The sequence below is a fragment of the Nematostella vectensis genome, chromosome 7 (assembly GCF_932526225.1).
Source record: "Nematostella vectensis chromosome 7, jaNemVect1.1, whole genome shotgun sequence".
In the NCBI taxonomy this organism is placed as follows: Eukaryota; Metazoa; Cnidaria; class Anthozoa; order Actiniaria; family Edwardsiidae; genus Nematostella; species Nematostella vectensis.
In genome coordinates, this window is record NC_064040.1 from 16,448,833 (window position 1) to 16,476,087 (window position 27,255).

Sequence of the window (27,255 nt, forward strand, 5' to 3'; positions counted from 1 at the left end):
CCAGACAGCATTTTTAACCAACGAAATTCCGACAAAAATCCAAGTTTCATCTATAGTTTTCCAAACTCATTCGAGAAAATGTCATGGGAGTTATAGATAGGGTAATGCAAACGGTTTCTTTTGTGATTTTGATGACAACATAGCGGACTGTTTAAAGCAACTCTCACTATACGGGTGGATTATTGGCCTAAAATGGCGAAATCTCCAGCCAGTCTTACACCGGAAAGTGACTTTAACAAACTGCAGCCAACTCAGGGCTTCCGCTACACAGACGAGGCATTCAGTGATGAGCTCTGTGCCTTTTTACAAAGTCAACGAAACGACGAGGTTCTTTGTGACGTAACACTGAGACACAACGAAAGGAGAATTCCCTGTCACAAGGTGGTGTTGGCGGCGAGAAGTCCGTACTTTAGGCATCTATTTATTAATTCAGAGTCTGGGCAATACGTCAAGAATGTAGAATTGCCGTCCTACTTCAGCATTCTTGCCGTAGACGAAGTCATCAACTATTTATACAGTGGAAAATTACATTTTACCCCAACAAACACTGTGGACATTTTCAAGTGCGCGTTGCACATTGAGCTTGATGCGCTTGTCAAAGAGTGTGCGTTTGTGTTGGAGAGATTCCTAACGCCAGTCACGTGTTTGACGTATCGTGCCTTGGCAGTGACGTACGGGTTAAGGCAGCTGAAGCATCGGTGTTGGCGATTTCTGTGTCAGCGGTTTAGTGATGTTTGTAGTACCCAAGAGTTTCTGGAACTTTCTGAGGAAGAACTTGCTGAGGTTCTGGTTAGTGATGCCATCATGCCTTGCGGGGAAATTCAGGTAAATTTAAATATTTCGGGCATTTAGTGTACAAGGAGCGTACTCCTCGTTTTATTTTGATGATGTCGTTTATATGTAAAAAACAGGTTTTCGATAGTCTCTTGCGCTGGACGGAGACCGATCGACAGAATCGTGGCCTACACTTCCCCAAACTGCTCCACCTCGTGCGACTTCCATTTCTTGATAATGACACCCTTCTCAGGCGAGTCGAGCCAGAACCTCTCGTCCAGCGGTCTCCGACGGCAAAAGATCTGGTGATGGAAGCAATGAGGTACAATATGGCAGACGAGGCATTACGTCACACGCTGCAATCCCCACGTACCGCTCCACGTACATATCAACGCCTTCGAAAGGTTATCGCGTTTCTTGGAGGTCGCCTTGGGAGGGAGAGGATGGGAACCCTGTGTTATGAGCCTACGAGCAACTCCTGGTCCACTCTAGCCGCTGCACCGTAAGTAAACACGTGATAAGGGAATGGTCTTTGCTATAATGAATGTGCTAACAGCGGTTGATTACACGAAACGGGAATGCTCGTGAAGCACCTTTCATAAAACATGGTGACAATAGTTCGGGTGTTCTCATCCCTAAACTTTTCCACAGGATTTCTCGGAAGACGCGGGAATCCATTCTGTTGGCAGTTTCAGACTAGTGGCCTAAAGGCTTAATAGATATCACTTCAGGACAATTTTGGGAGAAAGGACAGAGTTAGAGGATGGTTAACAACAGCTGTCTGTTGATTTATGTTCTCCCTTTGCACCGCCCTTGCCTTTTCATAGTAAAATATTCTACACATCTGTGTTTGATTCGTTTTTGCTATTCAGCGTCTCGCTGACAAACCATAGCGTGGTGGAGAGTGATGGTGTAGTGTACACGTGCGGCGGGTCCATCGAAGGAAAGGCATCTCTTGTTCTCCAAGACCAAGTACTGTCATTTGACACGCATGACAATACGTGGATACCGCTGGCACCTATGCAGATAGCACGGGCACAGTGTGTGACTTTAGCTTATCAAGGCCTTGTCTACGCCATAGGTATGTGACATACTTCATTCAATTCTATTTTCGCAGACGTTAATTAAGCGGTATTATTTTTGATCGAGTTGTCTCTGCGATTCCAAAGTAGCCAAAACATCCGAAAACTTCGTCCATTTGCATGTGTTTTTGTTTGGAACGGTACATGAATGAAGAACCTATAAACAATGGCTAAGAATCCCACATCAACCTTAATGGTATTCTTAGTCATTTTCCTGATCGATCGAAAGAATCCAAGGGTTCTAGACACTCAGTATAGCCCACTGGACACAACTTGTGCAGCAATTTAAGTAGCAAAACAAGCGGTGCCAGCTGATAAGTCCTATAACTGACAAATCCAATAACGTATCTCATAACTGATAAGTCCTATTATTGATAAATCCTATAACTAATAAATCCCATAACTGACAAATCCTGTAACTGAAAAATCATGTAACTGACAACTCCTATAACTGATAAATCCTATAAATGATGAATCCTGTAACTGAAAAATCCTGTAACTGATAAATCCCTTAAATAATAAATCCTATAACTGATAAATCCCATAACTGATAAATCCCATAACTGATCAATCCTGTAACTGACAAATCCTATAACTCACAAATCCTATAACTGATAAATCCCTTAAATGATAAATCCTATAACTGATAAATCCCCTAACTGATAAATCCCATAACTGATAAATCCCGTAAATGATAACTCCTATGCCTTTAAATCTAATAACTGATAAATCTCATAACTGATAAACCCTTAAGCTAATAAATTATATTTCTAGTAAATCCTTTAACTGATAAATCCTACTGGTAAATTCTATAAGTAATAACTATAACTGATAGACTCTTTAGCTGGTAAATCCTATAACTGATAAACCCTTAAGCTGGTAAATTCTATTTCTAGTAAATCCTTTAACTGATAAATCCTACTGGTAAATCCTATAAGTGATAAATTCTATAACTGATAAACCCTTTAGCTGGTAAATTCTATTTCTAGTAAATCCTTTAACTGATAAATTCTACTGGTAAATCCTATAATTGATTAACCCTTTAGCTGGTAAATTCTATTTCTAGTAAATCTTTTAACTGATAAATCCTACTGGTAAATCTTCTAACTGATAAACCCTTTAGCTGGTAATTTCTATTTCTAGTAAATCCTTACACTGATAAATCCTACTGGTAAATCCTATAAGTGATAAATGTACAGGACCCGAAATTATCCCAGGACCCGAAATGATCCCCAAAAGTTCCCCAACTGATCCCGGGACCCGAAACGATCCCAAAGAGTCCCCGAAATGAACCCCAAGGAATTACAGTAATGGACAACTAAAGGAATGTGTAAGGATTGGCTTTCAGTTTTAAAAACATATGAAACATTTAGCTTTGTTTTGTTATTAAAAGGAAATTTACATTAACTAAAATTATAGTATTAAGATTTTAATATAAGACTGCGGGGGATGTACAGTGGTTGAGTCAGAAATTGGGGTCAACTAACAATTCCTGTGATAGTAATTTGAAAAACCCGGATAAATCATGTTTACATAACAAGCCATAAAAGAAAGTCTTTACAGATAGGACATGCTGCTTTTCATAGGAAGCGAAATGTTTTAAAGTTATTTTTTGGCATGTTTGTTTTCGGTGAATGAAAGACCTATCATATCATGAGATCATGCCGGGGTGTACGCACGACTACATGAGGAAATTCAAAAATCACATAATATTGCTTTCAACAAAAGCCACATCCTCTTAATATTTTGCATCGGTAGTATAAGGGTTGTTCGAGTGTATTACTCAGTGTGCTTTTGTCATTGCTTTTGTCATTCCATCTTCTCGGCCAAACCGGCTGCCTAAAATGTGTCGGTAAATATTCGCTCGTGTGGGATTTCGTGCTAAAATACATTTTTGGTTGTCGAATGAATATTAATTTTTAGGGGTGATGTTTACAGGAAATGAGATTTATAGTGTCAGAGTCATATGTTGGAACCGCAAAATGTTTAGAGTGTGATGGAAGGTCAAAAGTTTGGTTGATCTGAGCAAAGCTGTGGTATGTTTATATATGCTGTATTCCTTTCAGTAGCAATTTAATGTTGTGTATTTGTTTTAGACTCTGTTTATGGGTTTAACGCCGGGCAATGTAATAAATAGAAGTATTGTGTTGGAATTTAATATTTTTAAGATACGTTGTTTGAAATCGATTCGCTGTTAACCCTTAATTATGCTTCAAGTATTTCTTCTGCTTTCCCTTTGTCCATTACCGCAATTCCTTGGGGTTAATTTCGGGGACTCCTCGGTATCGTTTCGGGTCCGAGGATCAGTTGGGGTACTTTTGGGGATCATTTCGGGTCCTGGGATCGTTTCGGGTCCTGGGATCATTTCGGGTCCTGTACATAAATCCTACTGGTAAATCCGATAAGTGATTAATCTGTTTCGCCTGTGGACAGTTTTCTCACTGATTGCTCTCTCATTATCGTTGTCACAAGGCGGAATGACTGACAACCCAACAGAGACCGCCGAGGTATACAATCCCATCAGAAACACGTGGTCATTCGTGCCAGTCCCACGCATCCCTCGTCGTAACCACGCAGCCGTTGCCACGGAAACTCATCTTTACGTCATCGGGGGTGACAGTGACGGAATTGAGCCTACAGTAAGTGTGGAAAGGTTCGATCCAGCGGCTTCAGCTTGGAATTTTGTGCTACCCATGAGCTGCGGAAGGAGCGGAGCTTGCGCAGTAGTGAGAGATAACAAGCTGCACGTGATTGGTGGATGGAATGGGTACCAGACCATTGTGCAATGCGAGACGTTGGACCTTACCACGCAACGTTGGAGCAAAATGGCCGGTAACACTCACTAGTTTAACTAATCGTATGGCCGGTAACACTCACTAGTTTACCTAATCGTATGTCCGGTAACACTCACTAGCTTCACTAATCGTATGGCTTCAACAGATAAGTCTGGTTGACGATTTATTTTAAAAACTCACTACTTTTGGGCAATAAAATATAAATGCGTTATTTTGTAGGATTGATTGAATTTCACAGCTATTGAGAATGATTTAGTTTTTACTGAAACGACATTGTTCTTTTGTACAATGTAACGAGTTGAAATCAGAAACTTCAAAACATATCCAATCAATTGGATATAGTTTGGACTCACAGATGGATTGGCGAATCAGCAGTTAGAACTGTGCTACTTTATCAAATATTTTATATTTAAAAAGACAAATAAATTACAGACGTTACAGCTTTGTACCCTTTCGAGTCTATTTACAACATTGGAGGTTCTTTCGCACCCAGTCTAACATGACATAAGCAGAAACAAAAGTAGAAAACGAAGAATATAGAAATTTGTTGTGGACTAACGCGACTTAAGCGGAAAGCGAAGTCAGGTATGGGCGCCTAGCGTATGCTCTTAGATTTTGGTGGCTCACACACGAAATGTTTTCTGCTTGTGTTGATTCTGTAATATCGCGAATCCCTTCTTTGCCCACAACGAGTGCATCTCTTACTATATCGTGTCAGTTAGAACTTTAGGATGACAATGGCGCTCATTTCAGATTTTTCATTACATCCTTAGATCTGAACGAGTGTAGACAACACGCCCAGGCGGTGATGATTGATAGAACAATCTACGTAATTGGTGGTCACGATGGCAACAAGCACGTAGACTCTATCGAGTATTATGATTCGTCGTTGTGCAAGTGGCAGCTATTGAGGACTATGCCCCTGTCGAGACGGGGCTATAAATGCGCGTCATTTCAAGTGCTGGATAAATATCTGATACCTGTTGACATACCAAGTAATGGCGGCCTCTGATGATGGAGTAGCTCAATCCTGATGCCTCTCGAACCTTCGCCAACTTGAGCCTTCTGCTAAGTCGAGCAAAAAGTAATCTTGGATTTGCTTCGTACAATTCTGTGTCTTTACCCCCAATCACTCGAACTTTTAATAAGGGTATTGCTAATATCTAATTAAGGTGATGACAATTAGTAATAGGTTTATTTTTATAATCTAAAAGGAATACAGGTGGTATTTATTATGGACCATCACGTTATTACAATAATTGTTGAGACACTTATCGAACCGAGACAAAATGCAATGTCGTGTATATATTCAAAGCCGGCCATATATTCATAGTTGAGTAAGAGGATAACTGCCAACATCTAAAGTTTAACTGAACTGCGTTAACATATTTTCTGAACTTTCACACATTTACCCCAATATTAGCTTACAAACACCAAGCGCTCCGTACAAATTACAAGAGCCGTGGGCTTGACCTGTGCCCTTCCTATCCTAACAGCGTGCTTGAGAGGCGATACCATCAGGTCCATACACCCTGTGTCCTTCCTATCCTGACAGCGTGCTTGAGAGGCGATACCATCAGGTCCATACACCCTGTGTCCTTCCTATCCTAACAGTGTGCTTGAGAGGCGATGCCATCAGGTCCATACACCCTGTGTCCTTCCTATCCTAACAGCGTGCTTGAGAGGCGATACCATCAGGTCAATACACACTGTGTCCTTCCTATCATAACAGCGTGCTTGAGAGGCGATACCATCAGGTCCATACACCCTGTGTCCTTCCTATCCTAACAGTGTGCTTGAGAGGCGATGCCATCAGGTCCATACACCCTGTGTCCTTCCTATCCTAACAGTGTGCTTGAGAGGCGATACCATCAGGTCCATACACCCTGTGTCCTTCCTATCCTAACAGTGTGCTTGAGAGGCGATACCATCAGGTCCATACACCCTGTGCCCTTCCTATCCTAACAGCGTGCTTGAGAGGCGATGCCATCAGGTCCATACACCCTGTGTCCTTCCTATTCTAACAGCCTGCTTGAGAGGCGATGCCATCAGGTCCATACACCCTGTGTCCTTCCTATCCTAACAGCGTGCTTGAGAGGGGATACCATCAGGTCCATACACCGTGTGTCCTTCCTATCCTAACAGCGTGCTTGAGAGGCGATGCAATCAGGTCCATACACACATCAACTGGGCAAATTGTCAATTAATCTTTTGATTTCCTTTGTTAGCATGAAGGAGCTTGGACGGAGGTTAGGGTCGTTGTACCAGCATTTCTTCAACAGTTCGTACATGTCTTCCGGACAAGTGCTCGGTCTAGCCAGCCTGTTGCCACGGCGAAGGTGCGGAAGCACCTAATAACAAAGGCGTGTCTAGTCAGTGCTTTACGCATATGAAATTATAAATAATATAACGGTAACATTCCGAGGCATGTCTATGGGGTCATAGACAAAGGATTCAAGGAGTCTCTGGAATGTTCCTCTGTACAATCTGGGTTACAATGTCAATTCTACTAAATATAGGGCCTTAATAAGGGATTAAACAAACTTTTTTCATTAACGGGGATTCCTTATAAAGCTAGTTGGAAATACAATATACATATGGAGCGATATTTTATCGGAATTGAAAAAAAACTGTCCTTAAAAGAAGGGTGTCAAGAGTGTGTCTATTATTTCCTTTCCTAAATAGTGAGGCGGGGTTTGCGCGCTGTCATAGCTCTAGAGGTCACTGTGGCACGGAAATCACTCCAACACAATAAGGTGATGGTCTCAGCGGAGTGGAAATAGTGAGGTGAAGTTCCACTAAATTGCGATTAACTTGTTGTGCGTCTATGATCTCCTAAATGGAGAGGCGGAGTTCCACTATTAATGGCGGCTAATCTATTGCACGTCTATGATTTCGTTTCCTTAATAGAGAGGCGGAGTTCCACTAAATAGCGGCTTACCTGTTGTGCGTCTTCGATTTCCTGGTATGGCCTTGCGCCTCCATATTCAAACATCTCCCACATGGTTACTCCAAAGCTCCATACGTCACTCTTCGCCGTGAACTTCAAGAATTCAAGGCACTCCGGTGCATACCTAGGATATTAAAGAATGTCGATCAGCCACTTCTTTGTTATTGTTTATCACTTAAATACAGCGGTTTATTTTCAGGGAAACTTTAAACATATCAATTTACGAATAAAGTCTGATATTCGGTCTCATGCTTCACTGATCTGCTCTCGAATTCTCCCAAACATAAAAACCTCAGTTTTCAAAACTCAATGAAGGCACACGAAGAATATTTTATTACTTAATTAAAAATATCTTGGTTACTTGCTTGAATAAGCCGATGGAAATGGATGCTTTGTGTGACTCGGCATTGAGCGGGAGCATAAAATGGCGGCGTGGTTGGCCTTCTTTAAATCGTAAGACGGAAAATAAGATATATCTATAGATAAACTGGTACTCGACTCTGCCAAATTTTCGTCTTTTATTAGACTCCTGCCCCGAAAAAGTCTTATTAAAAACGATAACTCGTTAGGGTCGAGTACCATATTCATTACTCTGTTCATTACAAACACGACCATTTGGGTATTTTGATTGATTTTAGAGGGTAAAGGAATATTCTCTATACATGAAAAACATGACATGGCATTGATATACTATTAAAGCCACGATTTCGTGAAATAGCCGTTTGCTATTACTTGCTCTTAGAAATTGTATGTCTTATTTGATGTAAAATGACCTTATTTCAAACGTTTTCCCATGACGTTGAACAACGTACTTTAAAAACCTTTTCTTCTTGTTTCTTGGCCTCGTTGGAAACCCATGTACTATTTTCTTGCTATCTTTTATAGTCTTAGTCTTTCAATCAAAGACACGGCGTTAAACGATGCCAATTTTGATGTTGTGAATCTACCTAACGAAGATATTCGGGGATTGAAATTGCTTTAATTCAGTATCACATCAACATGTTTACGACGCCATGTTAAAATTGCGTCCCCTAAAATCGTCCCAGCATGCTGTTCGCGTATTAGTTCGACCTAATTCCCTGCGCAACGTAAGAATGGTGAATAATCAAAGGGCACTCACCAGCGAGTAGGGAATTTTCCCTTGTCGGTTTTATAATACTGGCTCAGCCTGGACAGTCCAAAGTCGCTGATTTTGACGAGATTTTCTTTCACTACCAGAATGTTCCTCGCAGCAAGGTCACGGTGGATACATTTATCGCGATGCTGATGGAAATAAATAAATCATTGATATTTCCATGGCTTGTTAAAACTTTACGTTCGGGTACTTGTTGGCAGGCTTATTATTTGATTTGCTTGAGATATGCCTCGAGAATGGGTCTTAGTAACCTTCGCGCGTCCTTTTACTGATGATATGCCACTAGATTTTCAAAACCTTTTCTATACTGTTAATTACGGTCTGTCTGTTATCATTATATAACCCACTTAGGCGTCCTTTGCTAAATAACTTTAAATTCTAACAAGTTTAAATTAAAAAAAAAACATAGATACAAATCAAGACTTTTTCCAGCATAATATAGAGATACAGTTGAAGCTCTCGTAAGCGACCACCTTGGGAACTGAAAATTGTGGTCGTTAACGGAGCTGGTCTCTTACGAGAGCTTGCTCTCATAAGCGACCACTGGGTGCCAAAAAACTTGAAAAAAAAGTTGGTCGCTTACGGGAGCTTAATTAAAATGGAATCTAAAAGTTATCGTGATAATAACAAAGCTGTAATATTTTGGTTTATTGCTTGATGTTCAAACTAGGTATTTGACTCATGAGAGTGAGTTGTTTTATTTAATAGCAATCAATTCTACGCAAAGTAGCTCGTTTTGCTCGTTTTTATCGACGACTTAAGCTCTTCGTCATGAGAATATCTTCTGCGTCTACGACTATCGCATGGCGTCTTTTGTTAGCCGATTTCTAAAGCGTGCAACAAACAAGTGGATGGCTATTGTAACTGGAAAAAAAGGATAAATCATGGAGTTGGCAATGGACTATAGATTCCTTGCATTTATACATTTTCTGGAGACAAAGAAATGTCAATCCCATGGTTGAAATTGAAGTTAGAAAATTGTAATTATGAAATTCTTTAATGGTTACTGGAAAGGCAGCTTTTGTGAAACATTTCCGCTTTATATGTGATTTCAGCATGCATTGGATATGATGTTTATCATGTGTTGACTGATGTTGTAAAGCCAAAAATCATTGTGGTCGCTTACGAGAGCTTAAAAATAAAAGAAAATATCAGTTGGTGGTTTGAAATTGTGGTCGTTAACGGAGCTGGTCGCACCGATAAGTTGGTCGCTTACGAGAGCTTAGAATTACAGAGTTTGTGTGACAATTCAATCGGTCGTGGTCGTAATCGGAGCTGGTCGCTTACGAGAGCGGTCGCTCAGAGAGCTTCGACTGTATATGAAGCATGACGAAGCAAAGGTCTTAGTAACCAATAGGTGATAGGGTGTTGGTGAGTTGGATGTTTAAGATTAGAGACTGCCTTATTTGATGCATTTGTTATTTGTGATCCACAGCTTACGTATCTAAGTTTATGGCAGGTTCATAAAAGCCCCCATCCCCCGTCTTTAGAAAAAAAAATAAACTTAACAAAACGTTTTTTTTTACCAGAGCTTCCATAGCCTCGGCGATCTGCAAACAGAACTCCATCAGTCGAGGAACTTGGACCAAGTCCTGTAATAAGAGAACTAGAAAAGTAAAGAACTAAAATAGTACTTCGAACAAGGGAACAAGGGATAGTGAGATAAGAGTTAAGACATCACCGTCTGGCATTTCTTGGCAAGGAAAAAAAAGGCGTGCCAGACTTTCCAGCACTACGCGAATGCGTATTACATCTTCCCCTCTATGTTAGCTGAAATAAGTGAAATCTACTCATCTCGGCCAAAATCTCCCTAAACAAAAGCTTCAAACAACGTTTTTCTCCATATTTTCGATCACGAAAGCAGGACACGATGCCATCTCCTGGATGCCATCTCCTGGACAGGAAATACAAAACCCTTGGAAGGACCCTCTTCCCTTATCATCGACAAGCAACAAGAAGCCCCATTCATCTATAGACAAAAAGTAGTTTGGAGCATCCTCTTTCTACCATATTATTTTCCATTGTAATGTAAAGTTACCCTTTTTTCCCGGAGGTAGGATGGAAGGGCGCCATAAGGAGCCAGCTCCGTCACAATTTTGATTGATAAGCGCTCCATATCTACAATACAACAATACCATACAAAATGATTTGTATGATAAGATTTGTATGACGACAATCATATAAATGTGATTTTAACCATAATATCATCTCTACACTTGACAATAGACAATGCAAGGAATCAAGTCAAAATGATGCTCCAGCCATAAAATTGTAATAAAATCAAAATTAAAACGTCGCTCACCGATGCAAATGCCTATTAGTTGTATGATATTTCTGCTTTTAATTTGGTGCGATGAAATAATCATTATTTCAGCTTCGTTTATAAAATCAATCTCATCTTTCTCGTCTACATTTGGATTGAGCTCCTTCACAGCTACATCGCTCTGTAAATATAACAACATGGTCAATAGCCTTGTGTGTAAATATAACAACATGGTCATCAGCCTTGTGTGTAAATATAACAACATAGTCATCAGCCTTGTGTGTTAATATAACAACATGGTCATCAGCCTCGTGTGTAAATATAACATGGTCATCAGCCTTGTGTGTAAATATAACAACATGGTCATCAGGCTTGTGTGTTAATATAACAACATGGTCATCAGCCTTGTGTGTTAAAATAACAACACAAGGTCATGAGCCTTGTGTGTAAATATAACAACATGGTCATCAGCCTTGTGTGTTAAAATAACAACACAAGGTCATGAGCCTTGTGTGTAAATATAACAACATGGTCATCAGCCTTGTGTGCGAATATAACAACATGGTCATCAGCCTTGTGTGTAAATATAACAACATGGTCATCAGCCTTGTGTGTAAATATAACAACATGGTCATCAGCCTTGTGTGTAAATATAACAACATGGTCATCAGCCTTGTGTGTAAATATAACAACATGGTCATCAGCCTTGTGTGTAAATATAACAACATTGTCATCAGCCTTGTGTGTAAATATAACAACATGGTCAACAGCCTTGTGTGTAGATATAACAACATGGTCATCAGCCTTGTGTGTAAATATAACAACATGGTCATCAGCCTTGTGTGTAAATATAACAACATGGTCATCAGCCTTGTCTGTAAATATAACAACATGGTCATCAGCCTTGTGTGTAAATATAACAACATGGTCATCAGCCTTGTGTGTAAATATAACAACATGGTGATCAGCCTTGTGTGTAAATATAACAACATGGCCATTAGCCTTGTGTGTAAATACAACAATATGGTCATCAGCCTTGTGTGTGAATATAACAACATGGTCATCAGCTTCGTTCAAGGTAGAAATATACTTTCAAAAAAAATAAGCATACCTTGTGTGTTTGACCCTTATTTTCGTACACTCTTTTTGCCTTCTTAACCACGCCAAACTGCCCCTGAATAGAAGAGCGTAATACTATCGTTCAATCAAAGACCATGTGCACACGCATGGCATTAGCTCAAAACATTTTCAAACATCCCATTCCATTTATAAAGAGGTTAGGGTGAGGTTATAGTACAAATGGCAAAGTATGCACAAGGAAGTCAAGTAACGAAAGGCAAGACTTAAAACTAAATATGTTTCGTTATTATGAGTCTGGCTCGTCTAATGACAGGCAATAGCAAAGCACTTAGCAGAACCTCCATATGTCGGACTCGCTTTACCCCTTTAATATATAAAGTGCCGACTTTTTCAAACTCTCCCTTATATTCAGGTTGCAGTGTAACTAGAGTTTATCGATAAGAAGATGTCATACCTTGCCAAGTGGTTTTTCCATGAAATGCAGCTCCGCTAGATTTATGCGCAAGTCAGGCGTAATCTTCTTATTAAGCCGGATCAGAGCGGAAGAACGAATTGTACCGTCTTCCTGAAGAGCCGAGCCTATAGAGGATAAACAACAACAACATCAGATAAATATCCATTGATACTGTAGGCAATACTGTTTACAAGAGGGTCTCAAAACGCTTTGAATAGGGTAGCGGATTTCGCGTGTCAGGCCAAGGGGTATTGCTCTGGTCTGAGGTGTAAGAAAATGTAAGATTAAAAAATCCATCACATCAGGGAGGATCTTTTAATCCATCACATACGGGAGGATCTTAAAAAAAAAACATGCTGTCTGTTTATGAAGGTGCTGACCGTTCGCTTCTCTGGAAAAAAGTCCAGGGAACTACAAGAAGCGAGAGCCGTTTCTGTCCAGAATTACAGTATCACAGGGGATCGAGGATCTTATCTTTAGGTGCAGGCTGTTACCACGCAGTTTACTTCAATAAATGGGATACTTACTCCCTCTGCATTATTTATTTTTTCTAACGTCCTGCGAAAAAAAATTCCCATATTTCCCCCCCAACAATCCAAGTGAATAAAGGGGAACCAACCCAACGTTGCCTTTCAAGCTTATTTCAAAGGTTCATTTATGAAGTCCCCGGTAAGTGTTCTATTTCAATTCCCTTACCTGTTGGCAAAGGACTGGATGCACGTGACTGCGCATCCGCTGCGTCTTCCGAACTAGAGGAGGGTCCAGGTAAAGGAGAACACAGCTCCTGCCTTCCTCCATCGCTAGGTGTCGTAGGGGGGGCTTTACAAACTACTGTGGACTGAGGCTTCTGGCTTTCAGAAGCAATGTCACATGACAGGTTACTAAGTACTACCGCTTGGGGAACGTAACCTGCAGATGACGTGTCACGTGATTGAGTGCTAGCGGCTCCAGTGTGGGGTACGTAACCTGCAGATGACGTGTCACGTGATTGGATGCTAGCGGCTCCAGTGTGGGGTACGTAACCTGCAGATGACGTGTCACGTGATTGGATGCTAGCGGCTCCAGTGTGGGGTACGTAACCTGCAGATGGCGTGTCACGTGATTGGATGCTAGCGGCTCCAGTGTGGGGAACGTAACCTGCAGATGGCGTGTCACGTGATTGGTCATGCATAGTGGCTTCAGTTGTGTCGCTTATAAGCGTCGTGTCACTCGAAAGCTGGCTAAGAATCCCAGACGTTATCTTTGCACCAGACGAGGTGTCCGAATGGTCTTCATTCTGACCCAAGTTTGTCTCGCCTTGTGCGTTCAAATTGCTGAGAAACTCAAACACATTGTCATCACGGCCTTTTTTTTCAGTCACAGACGCATTGACAGATGCCCCTTGGCTCCCAATGCATGACCCTGGCCTCATAGATTTGATGTACGCTGAACGACAATCACTACCACTTGTTAAAAGGCTAACTGAAGTGTCAACATAATCTGATCCCCTATTGTCTGTGTTCCAGTTTGGAGTATCTGCAGATGATTCACCTTTCTTTGATAAAATGTGATAAAATAAAAGGTCTTCTTGGAGGTTATCCTCATTTAATTGTTCCATGGGTGTGGTGATAGGGTCTTCATGGTGGTTGGTTGACAATAATTCAACAGCAATATATGAATTTATTGATTTTTGCGCTTTACTTGGATCGTCTGAGCCTTGTTGTCCAGATTCCTTTAAAGGAGTACACGAGGACGACTCGGTATGTCCGGCAAAGGCTGCAAGAGCATTAAGACCACTTGATAATGACTGCTTTTCCGTGGCAGCTAGGTCCTCAAGAGAACGTCTAAAAGCAGGCCGCTCTGAGGAAAAGGTATCACAAGGGGCTGTAGCCTGTATAACCTCAGCCTGGGAAGAAACGCTAGTGGGCTGTGATTGCTCTACCAAGGAAGCAAAGTCATCAAGATCACTCAATGGAAATGCGGGGTTCTCAGCATTAGGCTGGTCACAGGGCGGCCCAGACTCCTCACGGCTTATACCGGTAGGAACACGCTGTTTCACTAAGGCAGCCAGATCACCTAAACCACCTAATTGGGTTTGATATTCAATAGGCTGAGATAGCAACTGTGAGTCATTAGTTTCTACAGTTGCGTTGTTTTGATCAATCGCTTTACTGGCCACGGAAGCTTCAAAGACGATCAGATCTGAAGGGGATCGCTTTGGAGTCTCTTGTTTAGTTTGGAATTGCATACAACCAGACTTTAGACCACTAAAAGGTGAAGGGATAGTTCTTTCTTCAGATCGGCTGGTTTGAGATTGGTTGCTGGTGCTCACACAAGGCGACTCATGCATCGACGCTACCTTCATGTGGGGCAGATCGCACGACAGGCCCTGGTCTGCACGAGGCAATGAATCCTCCTTTACTTCACTCAAGCTTGGATGTAGCGGGCTCTCTGATTCATTATGCAGGTAATCGAGAGGAGAGCTAGTGTCGACAAAGTCTTCTAGCTGTAAATCCATATCGTGACGAGCAGCGGCATAGTTGTGTCCACTGAAGGGGCCTTGGGCTTTAGTTGGTCCCTTATCAGTAATATTGCCCGTTGACGCAACCGTTGGAGTGGATTGAACGTCTGGCACTGCCACGCCCTCAGGCGTTCCTGACGGTCGATACTCTATTGAGGGTAGCTCTTCCGAGAGTCTAAGGGATACCTCGGTGTCTTTGGGTGCTCCTTCTGATAATAGCGGGGGCGGCTCCTCCGTCTTTGATTGAGAGTTCTCTGGTGCCAATGCTGGGTGATCACTTGACAAAGTTGGCTCCATTCCTTGGAGCGATTCTTGATGTAGAGGATTTTGGAGATCAAGTGTCATTTCCCAAGGGTTGCTCATCCGGGCATAGCCGTCACTGCTTGGACTGAACACAAGGTTACACCGAGAGCTTGGCATGGACGGATATGAAGTGGTCCGCGACAAGCTGATCTTGCGTTGAGAGGCAGACGCAACCTCTGTCTCCTGGCAAACCTGGGTGTGGCCTGGAGGGGAGCCAGGGTCGGATAAGGTTCGATGGAGAGATTGCTTGTTGGCAATGTTCAGTGAGGGGTAAAGAGCCAGCGCCGGTATGTCGGGGGATAGAGTCTTAACCTCTTCATATCCACTGGCAGAACTCTGGAATAAACATTTAAGTCTTATTTATTCAAGTTGTTAAACCTGCTTGCCTTTCGTACAAAAATGTCAAAGCACAGGCGATTTCTTTAATTTCACATTCAGTAAAAAGGTAATGTATTAATGTTATAAATTATATAAAGAATATAGAACTTTTATTGGGAAATACACAGAAAGAAAATGTTATAGTATCATTATCAAACAATCTTGGTAAACTGGTAGTCGACCCCGCCAAATTTTAAAACTCAAATCAGTTTACATATATATATATGTAAACTGATTTGAGTTTTAAAAACTGATGAGTTATATAAAACTGATTTTATATATATATATATATTTATAACTCTATACTAGCCAAAATTACAAGTCACTCAGTAGAAATAATGACTGACCGTGTTGTGTGATTAACCGTGTTGCGTGACTAACCATGTTTAGTGACTGACCGTATTGTGTGACTGACTGTGCTGTGTGAATAACCGTGTTGTGTGACTGACCATGCTGTGTGACTAACCGTGTTGTGTGACTGACCATGCTGTGTGACTAACCGTGTTGTGTGACTAACTGTGTTGTGTGACTGAGCCTGCTGTGTGACTGACCTTGTTGTGTGACTGACCATGCTGTGTGACTAACCGTGTTGTGTGACTGACCCTGCTGTGTGACTGACCTTGTTGTGTGACTAACTGTGTTGTGTGGCTCACCGCGTTGTGTGACTAACCGTGTTGTGTGATTGAACGTGTTGTGTGACTGACCGTGTTGTGTGACTAAACGTGTTGTGTGACTGAACATGTTGTGTGACTGACTGTGTTTTGTGACTGACTATGCTGTGTGACTAACCGTGTTGTGTGACTGACCGTGCTGTGTGACGGACCGTGTTGTGTGACTAAGAGTGTCGTGTGTTTGAGCGTGTTGTGTGACTAACCGTGTTGTGTGACTGAACATGTTGTGTGACTGACTGTGCTTTGTGACTGACCGTGTTGTGTGACTGACCGTGTTGTGGAATGAGCGTGTTGTGTGACTGACCATGTTTTGTAACTGTGCCGATGCTGGGGGTTTATTCTGTCTCTTCATGAGCTCCTGTTCCCAGTCTTCCGGTTCTAGACTCCGGTGAATCGTACTCGCGTCACCTTGGACTGAGACATGAAGTTACGACATAAGTTCATGTTAGGGACAGAATCTGACACATATTAAATTCAAAAGATTGCAAATATCTGCATCAATAGGCCGACAAATTCACTTCACTACCGCTCTTACTTGGTGATTATATTTGTTTAAAAGAATAAAAGAATAAAATAATAAAGGAATAAAAGAATAAAAGAATAGGTATGTCTGCCAACAGCAAAACAACAGCTAGGTTTAAATAGCGTTAGCAGCCGGGAATAGCTACGAATGGTCTTGTGCGAGCAAAAATAGTCGTGCTTTGCATAGAGGGGATGCCTAGGGTAAGTGTCAACAGCACTTCGCATCGTGCAGCACTACGCGATAAGGTGTATAAATGGTACCTTAAGATGAACAGTTTTTCGATGAAAATGTTGGCGCAGTTTGCACGACCCTCGAACCAACTTCCTCTTTTTCAATTACACTCTTTACCCGAACTATAGCTTTGTAAACTTACATTTACTTGCCGCCTCATGAAGACGATTGTAGATATCCGAAAAGGAGATACGTCTCTATAAAAAAAATTATGAAAATATCTGTAGCTTATCACAGACTTAACTTAGACAAAGAGTTTATTGGCATAAGGCTTTGCAAGGTCATAACTAAAATAAGAGATTACTTTATTTTACTACAGAAAACCAGTGTCTTAAAAATAAAAGGCAGTAGGTCTAAAAGATATGAGAGTACAACGGCTTTATGCCATAACGTCGACGAACGGCGTGCGCTATTGATATTGATAACATCTAGGTCAGCGGACGCTACTCACCTCCTCACAATGGTCCCAACAATGCTTGATTATCTCCGAGACTTCCTTAGGGATGCTAGGTCTAAGGAGATGATGGTCCATCGTGTCAATAACAGCAAACCCATATTTAAAACATGTGATTATGGCAATTGCGAAAGTACATTATCAGGTTTTGGAGGGTCATTTGATTAAAATGAAAAAGGGGAAAGGAAGTATCTTTATTATGTGATCTACCTGTCCACGTTAAGATGAAGGCCTTTGCTATACCTCAGCAGGATCTAAAAAAAATAAAAGGTACCACTATTGCTACTGCGCACATCTATTGCGCAAGCAAAAGTCCCACAGGAATCCCCCAGCCTTACATTTATTAAAAAGCAACAGTTCATCATATCACACATCCTAAAAGACAATAATTCTTACATATGATTCTTGTAAATCGTTAGAGACAACCTGTCCTGTACATAAAACATACAGCCACTCTCACATCTCACTTCTGTACATCCTAACATACAGCCACTCTCACATCTCATTCCTGTACATCCTAACATACAGCCACTCTCACATCTTACTTTTGTACATCCTAACATACAGCCACTCTCACATCTTCTGTACATCCTAACATACAGCCACTCTCACATCTCACTCCTGTACATCCTAACATACAGCCACTCTAACATCTTACTCCTGTACATCCTAACATACAGCCACTTTCACATCTCACTTCTGTACATCCTAACATACAGCCATTCTCACATCTCACCCCTGTACATCCTCACATACAGCCACTCTCACATCTTACTCCTGTACATCCTAACATACAGCCACTCTAACGTCTTACTCCTGTACATCCTAACATACAGCCAATCTCACATCTCACTCCTGTACATCCTAACAGACCACCACATCTTACTCCTGTACATCCTAACAGCCACTCTCACATCTTACTTCTGTACATCCTAACATACAGCCACTGTCACATCTTACTCCTGTACATCCTAACATACAGCCACTCTCACATTTCACTCCTGTACATCCTAACATACGACCACTCTCACATCTCACTTCTGTACATCCTAGGAATCAACCACTATCACTCCCATACAAGACTCCTTACATCCCATTCCTGACAACAAATAACTTCCTGTACAGACAAGTTCTCTATCTGAATCCTGCACAAGATTTGATACAAATATCTAACCATATAATAAAACCATAATCTCGTACTGCACCTGTTTACAACTCAAAGGGTCCAAGCTATTCATTGGATGAAATGGCCTTCTCAATGTGAACATCTCCCAAATGGAAACACCAAGTGACCAAACATCACTCTTGTGGGTGAATTCACTTCGGTGGGGGTCTGGTAAAATCTCAAGGGCGTACCAGCAGTGACTGAAACACATTGAGATCACGTGAGGATACACAACAATAAATACTAACAACCTGGTGCTATTAAATTGAGGTTATAATGCATCGGCTACTAGCACTGTATTCACGCCTTGAAGTAATACTAATCTGGTTAAATTATGTCTACAACTGACCTGTTCAGCTTTTGATGTGGTCTATCAGGAAGAAATACTCCTCCGCGGCTAGCAAGATCCCTTAGTCCAACATCTGTGATCTTCAGACATTCATCGGCTGCAACAAGCACGTTATGTGCAGCAAGTCGCCCATGGACTATGCCCTGCGAATAATCCACTGTGGTTTTAATCCGCGGGAGACAAATGGTTGGGAAAGTCCAAATGCGTGAACAGATTACACTGTTAAACATAATCTTACATGTTTAATAAACGTATCCTACTTAGAAAATTATGTTAATTAAATATTTCTTATCTTCATTGTCAGAGGGTACTTGTTGTTCAAATGACTACACTTACAAAGGTTATTTTTTCAAGTAAAATACCTTTGTCTCGAGATATATCATTCCTTCTGTCAACTGGAGAGCGAATGACACCACATTATACTTTAATAAGCCACTATCACTGCAACAAGAAAACATTTTTTGTTGAAAAAAAGTACGATTATAGTGGCATATTTGGAAACTAGCGGATGTGTAAGAAATTGTCTGTTAGGGTACAGGAGTGAGATGTGAAAGTGGTTGTATGTTAGGATGTACAGGAGTGAGATGTGAGTGTTTGTTATGATGTACAGGAGTGAGATGTGAGAGTGGTTGTCTGTTATGGTGTACAGTAGTGAGATGTGAGAGTGGTTGTATGTTAGGATGTGCAGGAGTAAGATGTAAGAGTGGTTGTCTGTTATGATGTACCTAGGATGTCTGTACAGTCTGCTTAAATGTGGAGTTGCAGTGAAAGACATGTGAAGTGACTGTTTCTTCAGTTTCTTAGGGTTTCATTTTCTTTGGAGGTTGCCATATGTAATATAGTCAAGTAAAATAAAATGAAATGAAGCAAGAGAATATAAAAACACAAAAAGTCAGTGTGCTCTCACCATCTCTGTGAAAGATAACTGTCCAATGGACCAAGCGGGACATATTCCGCTATCAAGGCATATGACTTCTCTAATACAGCGATCCCATGTAGTCGTGCAACGTTTTGGTGTCGCAGTTCCACAAGTTTTTCAGCTGCCTTGCAAAATTCCTGCATCTTGAAAGCAAACAAGGTGCATTATTGGCCCATTTAACAGCCATTATGGAGCTGAGGAGTGACAAACTTGGTACAATGTGTACACAGGCCCGTAATGCCGACTGCTGTTTCCTTTTTTAGATCAGTTTTATAAAGAAACGTGTCCTTGACGACTCAAGTCAAGGCGAGTGAAACTCGAGTAAACCCTTCGCGGCTATTTGCACTCCCTCTCAGCCAACCCTGGGTACCCGCGTATTTACTTTTTGTTACTTACACTGCCAAGTACTTTCTTTTCAAAGCATCTGGTGATAATCTCGCTGGCTTGTTCGGCGTCTGGAACCATCCACTCCCCATGCTTCACGTTGCCAAACTCTCCACCCTGTAAACCCAAATATAGTACAACGAACACACAGTGTCATCAGGAATCCACAATAATGCGTGAAGTTGTCGGAGGAATACCATCTTGATCGCTTAGTCAAGGGACTTAAGAGGGTTGTACCACGGTTGTGCCGATGTCTATTACATAAGAACTAGTTAAAAAGATTTAATCCCCGAATTGTTTTATTATGTATAAATGTATTCTCTATGAGAACGTTAAAATTACAACTACAATGCTCATTACAAGCTAACCGCACAAGGGTGCGTCTGATGAGTAACTCACAGTGTCAAGGGTGCGTTTTTGTTTAATCCACCGTGTCAAGGGTGCGTGTGATGTGTAGCCCACTGTGTCAAGGGTGTGACCGACCGTGTCAAGGGTGCGTGTGATGTGTGACCCACCGTGTCAAGGGTGCGTGTGATGTGTGACCCACCGTGTCAAGGGTGCGTGTGATGTGTGACCCACCGTGTCAAGGGTGCGTGTGATGTGTGACCCACCGTGTCAAGGGTGCGTGTGATGTGTGACCCACCGTGTCAAGGGTGCGTGTGATGTGTGACCCACCGTGTCAAGGGTGCGTGTGATGTGTGACCCACCGTGTCAAGGGTGTGAGTGACGTGTGACCCACCGTGTCAAGGGTGCGTGTGGCCCACCGTGTCAAGGGTGCGTGTGATGTGTAACCCGCCGTGTCAAGGGTGCGTGTGATGTGTAACCTGTCGTGTCGAGGGTGCGTGTGATGTGTGACCCACCGTGTCAAGGGTGCGTGTGATGTGTGACCCACCGTGTCAAGGGTGCGTGTGATGTGTGACCCACCGTGTCAAGGGTGCGTGTGATGTGTGACCCACCGTGTCAAGGGTGCGTGTGATGTGTGACCCACCGTGTCAAGGGTGTGAGCGACGTGTGACCCACCGTGTCAAGGGTGCGTGTGACCCACCGTGTCAAGGGTGCGTGTGATGTGTAACCCGCCGTGTCAAGGGTGCGTGTGATGTGTAACCCGTTGTGTCAAGGGTGCGTGTGATGTGTGACCCACCGTGTCAAGGGTGCGTGTGATGTGTGACCCACCGTGTCAAGGGTGCGTGTGATGTGTGACCCACCGTGTCAAGGGTGCGTGTGATGTGTGTACCACCGTGTCAAGGGTGCGTGTGATGTGTAACCCGCCGTGTCAAGGGTGCGTGAGATGTGTAGCCTGTCGTGTCAAGGGTGCGTGTGATGTGTGACCCACCGTGTCAAGGGTGCGTGTGATGTGTGACCCACCGTGTCAAGGGTGCGTGTGATGTGTGACCCACCGTGTCAAGGGTGCGTGTGATGTGTGACCCACCGTGTCAAGGGTGTGAGTGACGTGTGACCCACCGTGTCAAGGGTGCGTGTGACCCAACGTGTCAAGGGTGCGTGTGATGTGTAACCCGCCGTGTCAAGGGTGCGTGTGATGTGTGACCCACCGTGTCAAGGGTGCGTGTGATCCACTGTGTCAAGGGTGCGTGTGATGTGTGACCCACCGTGTCAAGGGTGCGTGTGACCCACCGTGTCAAGGGTGCGTGTGATGTGTGACCCACTGTGTCAAGGGTGCGTGTGATGTGTGACCCACCGTGCCAAGGGTGCATTTGATGTGTAACTGGTTCCTGTCGACAACTTCAAACCGATAGTCACTTATATCCTGAGGTCGGTTTGTTATTGGTACGATAGGGTGGAAGTCGAACATTGCTTCATAACCTGAGTAAAAACAAAAAAAAATTAACAGAAAAAAAGGTACCTCCTCCGAAGGCAAATAAAACAGACTCAAACGGGAAAACACTTCTGTGAGGCTTTGAAAGAGATACGTTGAAAGATAATCTCTCTAATAAGAAACAACTGTTATTATATATGTACCGACCTTCTGTAGGTGGAAAACACCTCCTGCCCAAGCACACGGGTAGGCCATTCTAAAAAGGGGAATGCTTTCAGATTAATATTTTTTATATAATGTGCACGCCTAAAAATCTAGCTTTTGCGTTCATGAATAAGGTTGGTTAAATTAATCAGCGTCTTTCAATAAAACTGCTTTTAGATGCTTGATTAATCGCATAACATCAAATTTAACAAATAATAACGCCATGAATTGAAGAGCTAAATGATAAAAATAATATGATGGCATACAGTTTTAAAACGGATGACTTTGATAGTCAGCTTTAAAGTCATGGACATTGTTATGTATACCAAAGACGAAACATGACTGTATGATCAATTTATATTTCAAAAACGTATTCTTTATTATTATTTTTTATAATATTGTTATTTTATCCGTCCAAATACCTTTTTTCATTTTTTTTGTCAGCCTGTATAAAACTAAAACCATAGGGGTTTAAATAGTTGGTCTTGACCAGTCACGGCCCTCGAGAGCTCTCGCCTCAGGTTCTTATGTGGTGGTACCTTTGGGCTTTCTAAGCATATAGCTCTTTTTCCCGGGTTTGATTTTTGGCTATCAAGAATTTTATTTTAAACCTTTGTAATTTCCGAGCTTGTAACATATGAGTTTCAACACTGTTATCAGTAGTGATTACCTGGGTTTCCCTATAATACTTGACCAACGCTTCGATGTCAGGAAAGCTTTTCTGGTCATTGGTTCTCTTCAGAAAATACTTTCCTTCGGAGGCAGTGATCTCGTAGTGCTTGTCGTCGTTGTTGCTCAATATCGATAGCACATATTCGTCGAATTTTTTGTTACTCTGTCGCAACAGGAATGTGCCATCTTCCCCTCCAGCCTTCTGTAGAAATGACACTGCTTTTTTTCGTCTAACATTAAAAAAATATAGAAGTTAGCGTAACTTAAACCGAAATATGCGTGCTTTACCCGAAATATGCACAAACAAAGAACATATTTTTGAATAGCTCTACAGACGGCTTCCAAAAAAAACTAATGCTGATGCTATGCGACAGCAAGTATTTTTCACCATGTGTTTTGATAATTTGAAGCATATTTATAACTATCGTTGTTACTATCTATCCTTGTTACTTACATTATTGAACCAAAGATACGCGGAACAGAACTCAAGCGAAATTCTGGGGAAAGGAATAACAAAATGTAACATGAAAAGGGGGTTTGCCAGTTTGACTACCCTTACGACTGTTACGACCATATGGAAACCAGGCTTTACCAGACGAGTAAGTTGAGTGACGGACGGTAAATAAAGAGTAGCCGACCAAGTGGAAATTTCAAATCCGGCGAGATCCCCCCAAAAAAAACACGGCGAAAATCTAGGTTTCGCCGGGTCTGTTACAGAGGGGTGTTTTAGTGCGCACGTGTCCCTTGTCTGCTTTCTTGACGCCTGGTGCTTCTCGGCGCTCTCTCATTGGTTAGCAGCCTAACGACCACCGTAACTGCGAAATGGCTTCCGTCACCAAAAACCAGTCGCGACTCGGAAACAAAAAAAAACCGCAAGGCGCACGTGTGACTGAAAGACGAGGGTAAAGTAAAGTACAGACTGTACACATACCTATGTCAGAGAGTTTTATGTAACGATTAACCATCAAGCGGTAATAACCCTCTACCAGTGTGACAATGGCTTGGGCCTCAACTAGGGTTCTTGTCTGTATTCTCTTCAGCATGACGAAAATAAAAAAGTATTCAGAAACTAGTTAATTGATTAGTTATTCAATTGACGCTCACATAACGTCCCATTTTCTTCTCCTTTCATTGTTAGTTTGCAACTAACATGGTGCATGGTGAATTTGCACGTGAAGTCGGTTTTTGACTCTATTTTGTACATTGTATTGTTAAAGTTGTTCCCAATAAATAGGTACATGCGTTTTTTTCCTACACCGTTTGTCCTGTCATTTGTAGAATATATAACATAAACGCCTGGGGGGGGGGGGGGGGGGGGGGGCTACTATAAAAATTGGACGGGGATGATCGTCAGTAAATTGATTTTAAGCCTAAGGGAGGGCACTTTGGGCTTGGTTAACAGAAATTCTTACCCCTAAGAGATATCAAATTGGGTGTGGTCAAGAGAGCATAAGATAAGAGAGGGACACTTTGGTATAACCCGCGCGCCATGTCGCGTCCGAATCCGGCTATTTTTAGTAACCACCACCCCACCACTGCGCGTGAGCATTTTTACTCACCCTACCCCCGCGCTTTGGCATTTACATCTTGTTGTTTGCCGCTATTTTGTGACTTGAAACCGAAAAAAACACCCTATTTGCACAAATACCATCGAAAATTTCATTCTAGCATCAAGGATACAGGCACTTGCGGTTTATTAAGGGGATGTAGTACTTCGAGGATTGCAAGATTTCCAAAACGAGACTTCATTCAAAATCAAGAGCGGAAAACCTCGTGCTTCAAACACCGATTTTGCTCTAACTTGCTGCTTCTTCCTGGTTTCTCAACATTCATTATCTTCCTAATGGTCAAACGAAATCTGTAAGTTAGACATTAGATATAATATTGATTTTTGTGAGTATTCCTGTGAATTGAGAAGGAATCCAAGAAAAATTCATTTCATAAAACTATCCTTGTAGCGAGGGAATGCATTTTTGTGATGATCAAAGCTAGCAAGCTGAAGTATCTGAGCTTTTGTAAAAGTGTGGAAATAAAGAAAAAGATATTACTGTATTTCTTTGATGTTATTATTATATGTTATATTATTATGTTGTTATTATACAAGCTGGTGTCGGGATTTGAATCAAACGCAGTATCACAGCCATTTTATCTCTCGTTTTTCTTTCTAATTTGACTTCGTCGCTCCGACAAACAAAACAGTCAAACTATTCAGGGATTTAGCTTTCTGTGAGTATATTTGCCAATCTTGGTAACTTAAGTTAGACCTGTTTTCTTCTTCCGAGTTATTTTACGTGATCTCTTTTCATTCCTATCGAGTTGGCAAAACAACAACACGCAACCCACGGGGGAGTAGGACAAAATAAAAGTAGCAAATCCTCACGCGCAGTGGTGGGGTGGTGGTTACTAAAAATATCCGGATTCGGACGCGACATGGCGCGCGGGTAATACCAAAGTGTCCCTCTCTTATCTTATGCTCTCTTGGTGTGGTCGAAGGAATTTTAAATCCTAAAAGATGTCAGAATCGTGAAAAAAACGTTGAACACCCCCTTAGGAATAGCAATTGGTCGAATTTTATACCCTAAGTGATAACAGAATCAGAAAAAGCGTTAATCATCTCGGTAAGAATAGCAATTCGTCTAATGTTATACCCTAAGAGATGGCAAAATAATACTTCAACACCCCCTAAGGGATGGCAGGTGGTCGAAATTTTATACCCTAAATGATGTGAAAATCACCCCTGTCTACTCTTCTGGAGAGTCCCCCCCCCCCCCCCCCCCCCCCCATCCCCCGGTCATAAACGTTTTCTTGGCATTTCCACATCAAAGCAGAAAAGAATGTGATCTCCATTTAAATATTTTATTATCGAGTATCAAACTTTAGTTATGGTTTTGATATTTTGCTTTCTTTCTTTTGCAAGAAAACAATTATATATCTTAGAATCAAGAAAATAGGACACCTTGTCCATACCTCTGGTCCCTCCTCTTTGCGAGAAATGAGCACTTCATTCTCCGAGATGTTCACATCCAGAGAGAGCAGTTCACTGAAGCACTTGACCACATCTTGCGTCACGCCCTGTATGACCATGGAAATAATAAGATAAGAATGTGTAATTCCTGGAAAAAAATTTGCCCATCATTCCCTTCCCCTTGAAAGGAATATTGTTGGGTCCTCCCACCTTCCAGAATTTCCAATCCAGCCCGGCCTCTTTGGGGGGGGAAGGAGGGGAGAATCTTTTGCCAGGATCTATGGGTCTTTTTTGGTGAATCGCTCAATTATAACAACCATTTTAATAACTATTTCAGATTATTAACTCACATTGTCATCTTTTAGCTGGATGCCTTCCTGGGCACTTATATGCAACTCGAAACATCTTTGTATTATCTTAGTAGACCCAGCTCTTGGATAGTTCTAAATGTGAAAAAAGATTTATGTTGCTAGTAAAACACTACATCTTGAATACTTAGGATTGGCTTTCTGTTGCCCAGTAACCTGCCTGAAATGTCAGGACAGCCTAATGTATCTCTAGTGGCCTGGTGAAGCTAAGATCTTTCAAAATGCATGAAAGAAAGTAAACTCAAGATTGGAACACTCTTGATTTGCTTCAAGAAAAAAAAATGTTGAAGTGTAAAGTGTTCTTCTTGAATTATGCAGTTGTCTCCTGTTCTCGCACTGCCCTGGCCTAATGGTTGTTTCATGTATAATTACATACGTGCACAAATTTTTCAATTCTGATTGGCTGAGAGCAGTGCAATTTTCAGGTAACACCAGTGCAGAAAGTTGTAACACCAGTGCATCTTACTTTGTACACAACAAACTTGTGAATGAAGAATTCTTCAGACTGTTCAAGTACATGCATAAAGTTCTTCATCAGGTCAAGTTCTGAGAGTCTGTTATAACTGTCAAGTTTATTTCCTTCCTTCAGGTATTTCTTTATTTCTTGCTTATTGTAGTCTTTGAAATATCCTTTCCAGATTAAAAGATCTTGCTTTATTTTCCTAAAAAATAAAAATCACAATTGATGTTTATATAGCTAACAATTTTCCTAACAAATTCTTTAATTCTATAATTATTTTCTCGTAAAACAGAATTACTAGATAAATTCATACTTGCATTTAATAGTGAGTTATTTACACCTACCATAAATGATATAAAAAATGCCATTATTAAATGTTGCTGAATCGAGGGGGCATTCAAT

At 41.6% G+C, this 27,255-nt stretch overlaps 2 protein-coding genes across 4 annotated transcripts in view; one reads left to right on the forward strand and one right to left on the reverse strand.

The window, feature by feature from the left end:
• Window positions 1-38: 38 nt before the first annotated feature.
• On the forward strand, window positions 39-6,026 carry LOC5516064 (kelch-like protein 3). Its single transcript, XM_001636119.3, has 5 exons — window positions 39-825; window positions 912-1,276; window positions 1,647-1,855; window positions 4,329-4,688; window positions 5,425-6,026. The coding sequence occupies exons 1-5, from the start codon at window positions 193-195 to the stop codon at window positions 5,661-5,663; spliced, it is 1,806 nt and encodes a 601-aa protein (XP_001636169.2). The 5' UTR covers window positions 39-192; the 3' UTR covers window positions 5,664-6,026.
• Window positions 5,828-27,255, reverse strand: part of LOC5516063 — a 23,715-nt gene continuing 2,287 nt past the window's right edge. For 2 of the 3 annotated variants that reach the window (XM_048730789.1, XM_048730787.1), the window contains 26 exons: window positions 26,860-27,055; window positions 26,376-26,468; window positions 26,028-26,132; window positions 23,992-24,094; window positions 23,515-23,557; window positions 23,059-23,290; window positions 22,392-22,440; window positions 22,107-22,231; window positions 20,423-20,527; window positions 20,015-20,169; window positions 19,470-19,548; window positions 19,108-19,250; window positions 18,799-18,958; window positions 17,804-17,847; window positions 17,591-17,651; window positions 17,282-17,336; window positions 16,690-16,799; window positions 13,230-15,672; window positions 12,534-12,658; window positions 12,111-12,173; window positions 11,039-11,180; window positions 10,775-10,854; window positions 10,263-10,328; window positions 8,722-8,864; window positions 7,593-7,725; window positions 5,828-7,002 (listed from right to left, as the gene is read on the reverse strand). In XM_048730789.1, the coding sequence (XP_048586746.1) occupies window positions 6,835-7,002; window positions 7,593-7,725; window positions 8,722-8,864; window positions 10,263-10,328; window positions 10,775-10,854; window positions 11,039-11,180; window positions 12,111-12,173; window positions 12,534-12,658; window positions 13,230-15,672; window positions 16,690-16,799; window positions 17,282-17,336; window positions 17,591-17,651; window positions 17,804-17,847; window positions 18,799-18,958; window positions 19,108-19,250; window positions 19,470-19,548; window positions 20,015-20,169; window positions 20,423-20,527; window positions 22,107-22,231; window positions 22,392-22,440; window positions 23,059-23,290; window positions 23,515-23,557; window positions 23,992-24,094; window positions 26,028-26,132; window positions 26,376-26,468; window positions 26,860-27,055 (5,221 nt within the window). In that variant the 3' untranslated portion in view covers window positions 5,828-6,834. The remainder of the gene's footprint in view (window positions 7,003-7,592; window positions 7,726-8,721; window positions 8,865-10,262; window positions 10,329-10,774; window positions 10,855-11,038; window positions 11,181-12,110; window positions 12,174-12,533; window positions 12,659-13,229; window positions 15,673-16,689; window positions 16,800-17,281; window positions 17,337-17,590; window positions 17,652-17,803; window positions 17,848-18,798; window positions 18,959-19,107; window positions 19,251-19,469; window positions 19,549-20,014; window positions 20,170-20,422; window positions 20,528-22,106; window positions 22,232-22,391; window positions 22,441-23,058; window positions 23,291-23,514; window positions 23,558-23,991; window positions 24,095-26,027; window positions 26,133-26,375; window positions 26,469-26,859; window positions 27,056-27,255) is intronic. The other variant, XM_048730788.1, reaches the window with a different exon arrangement.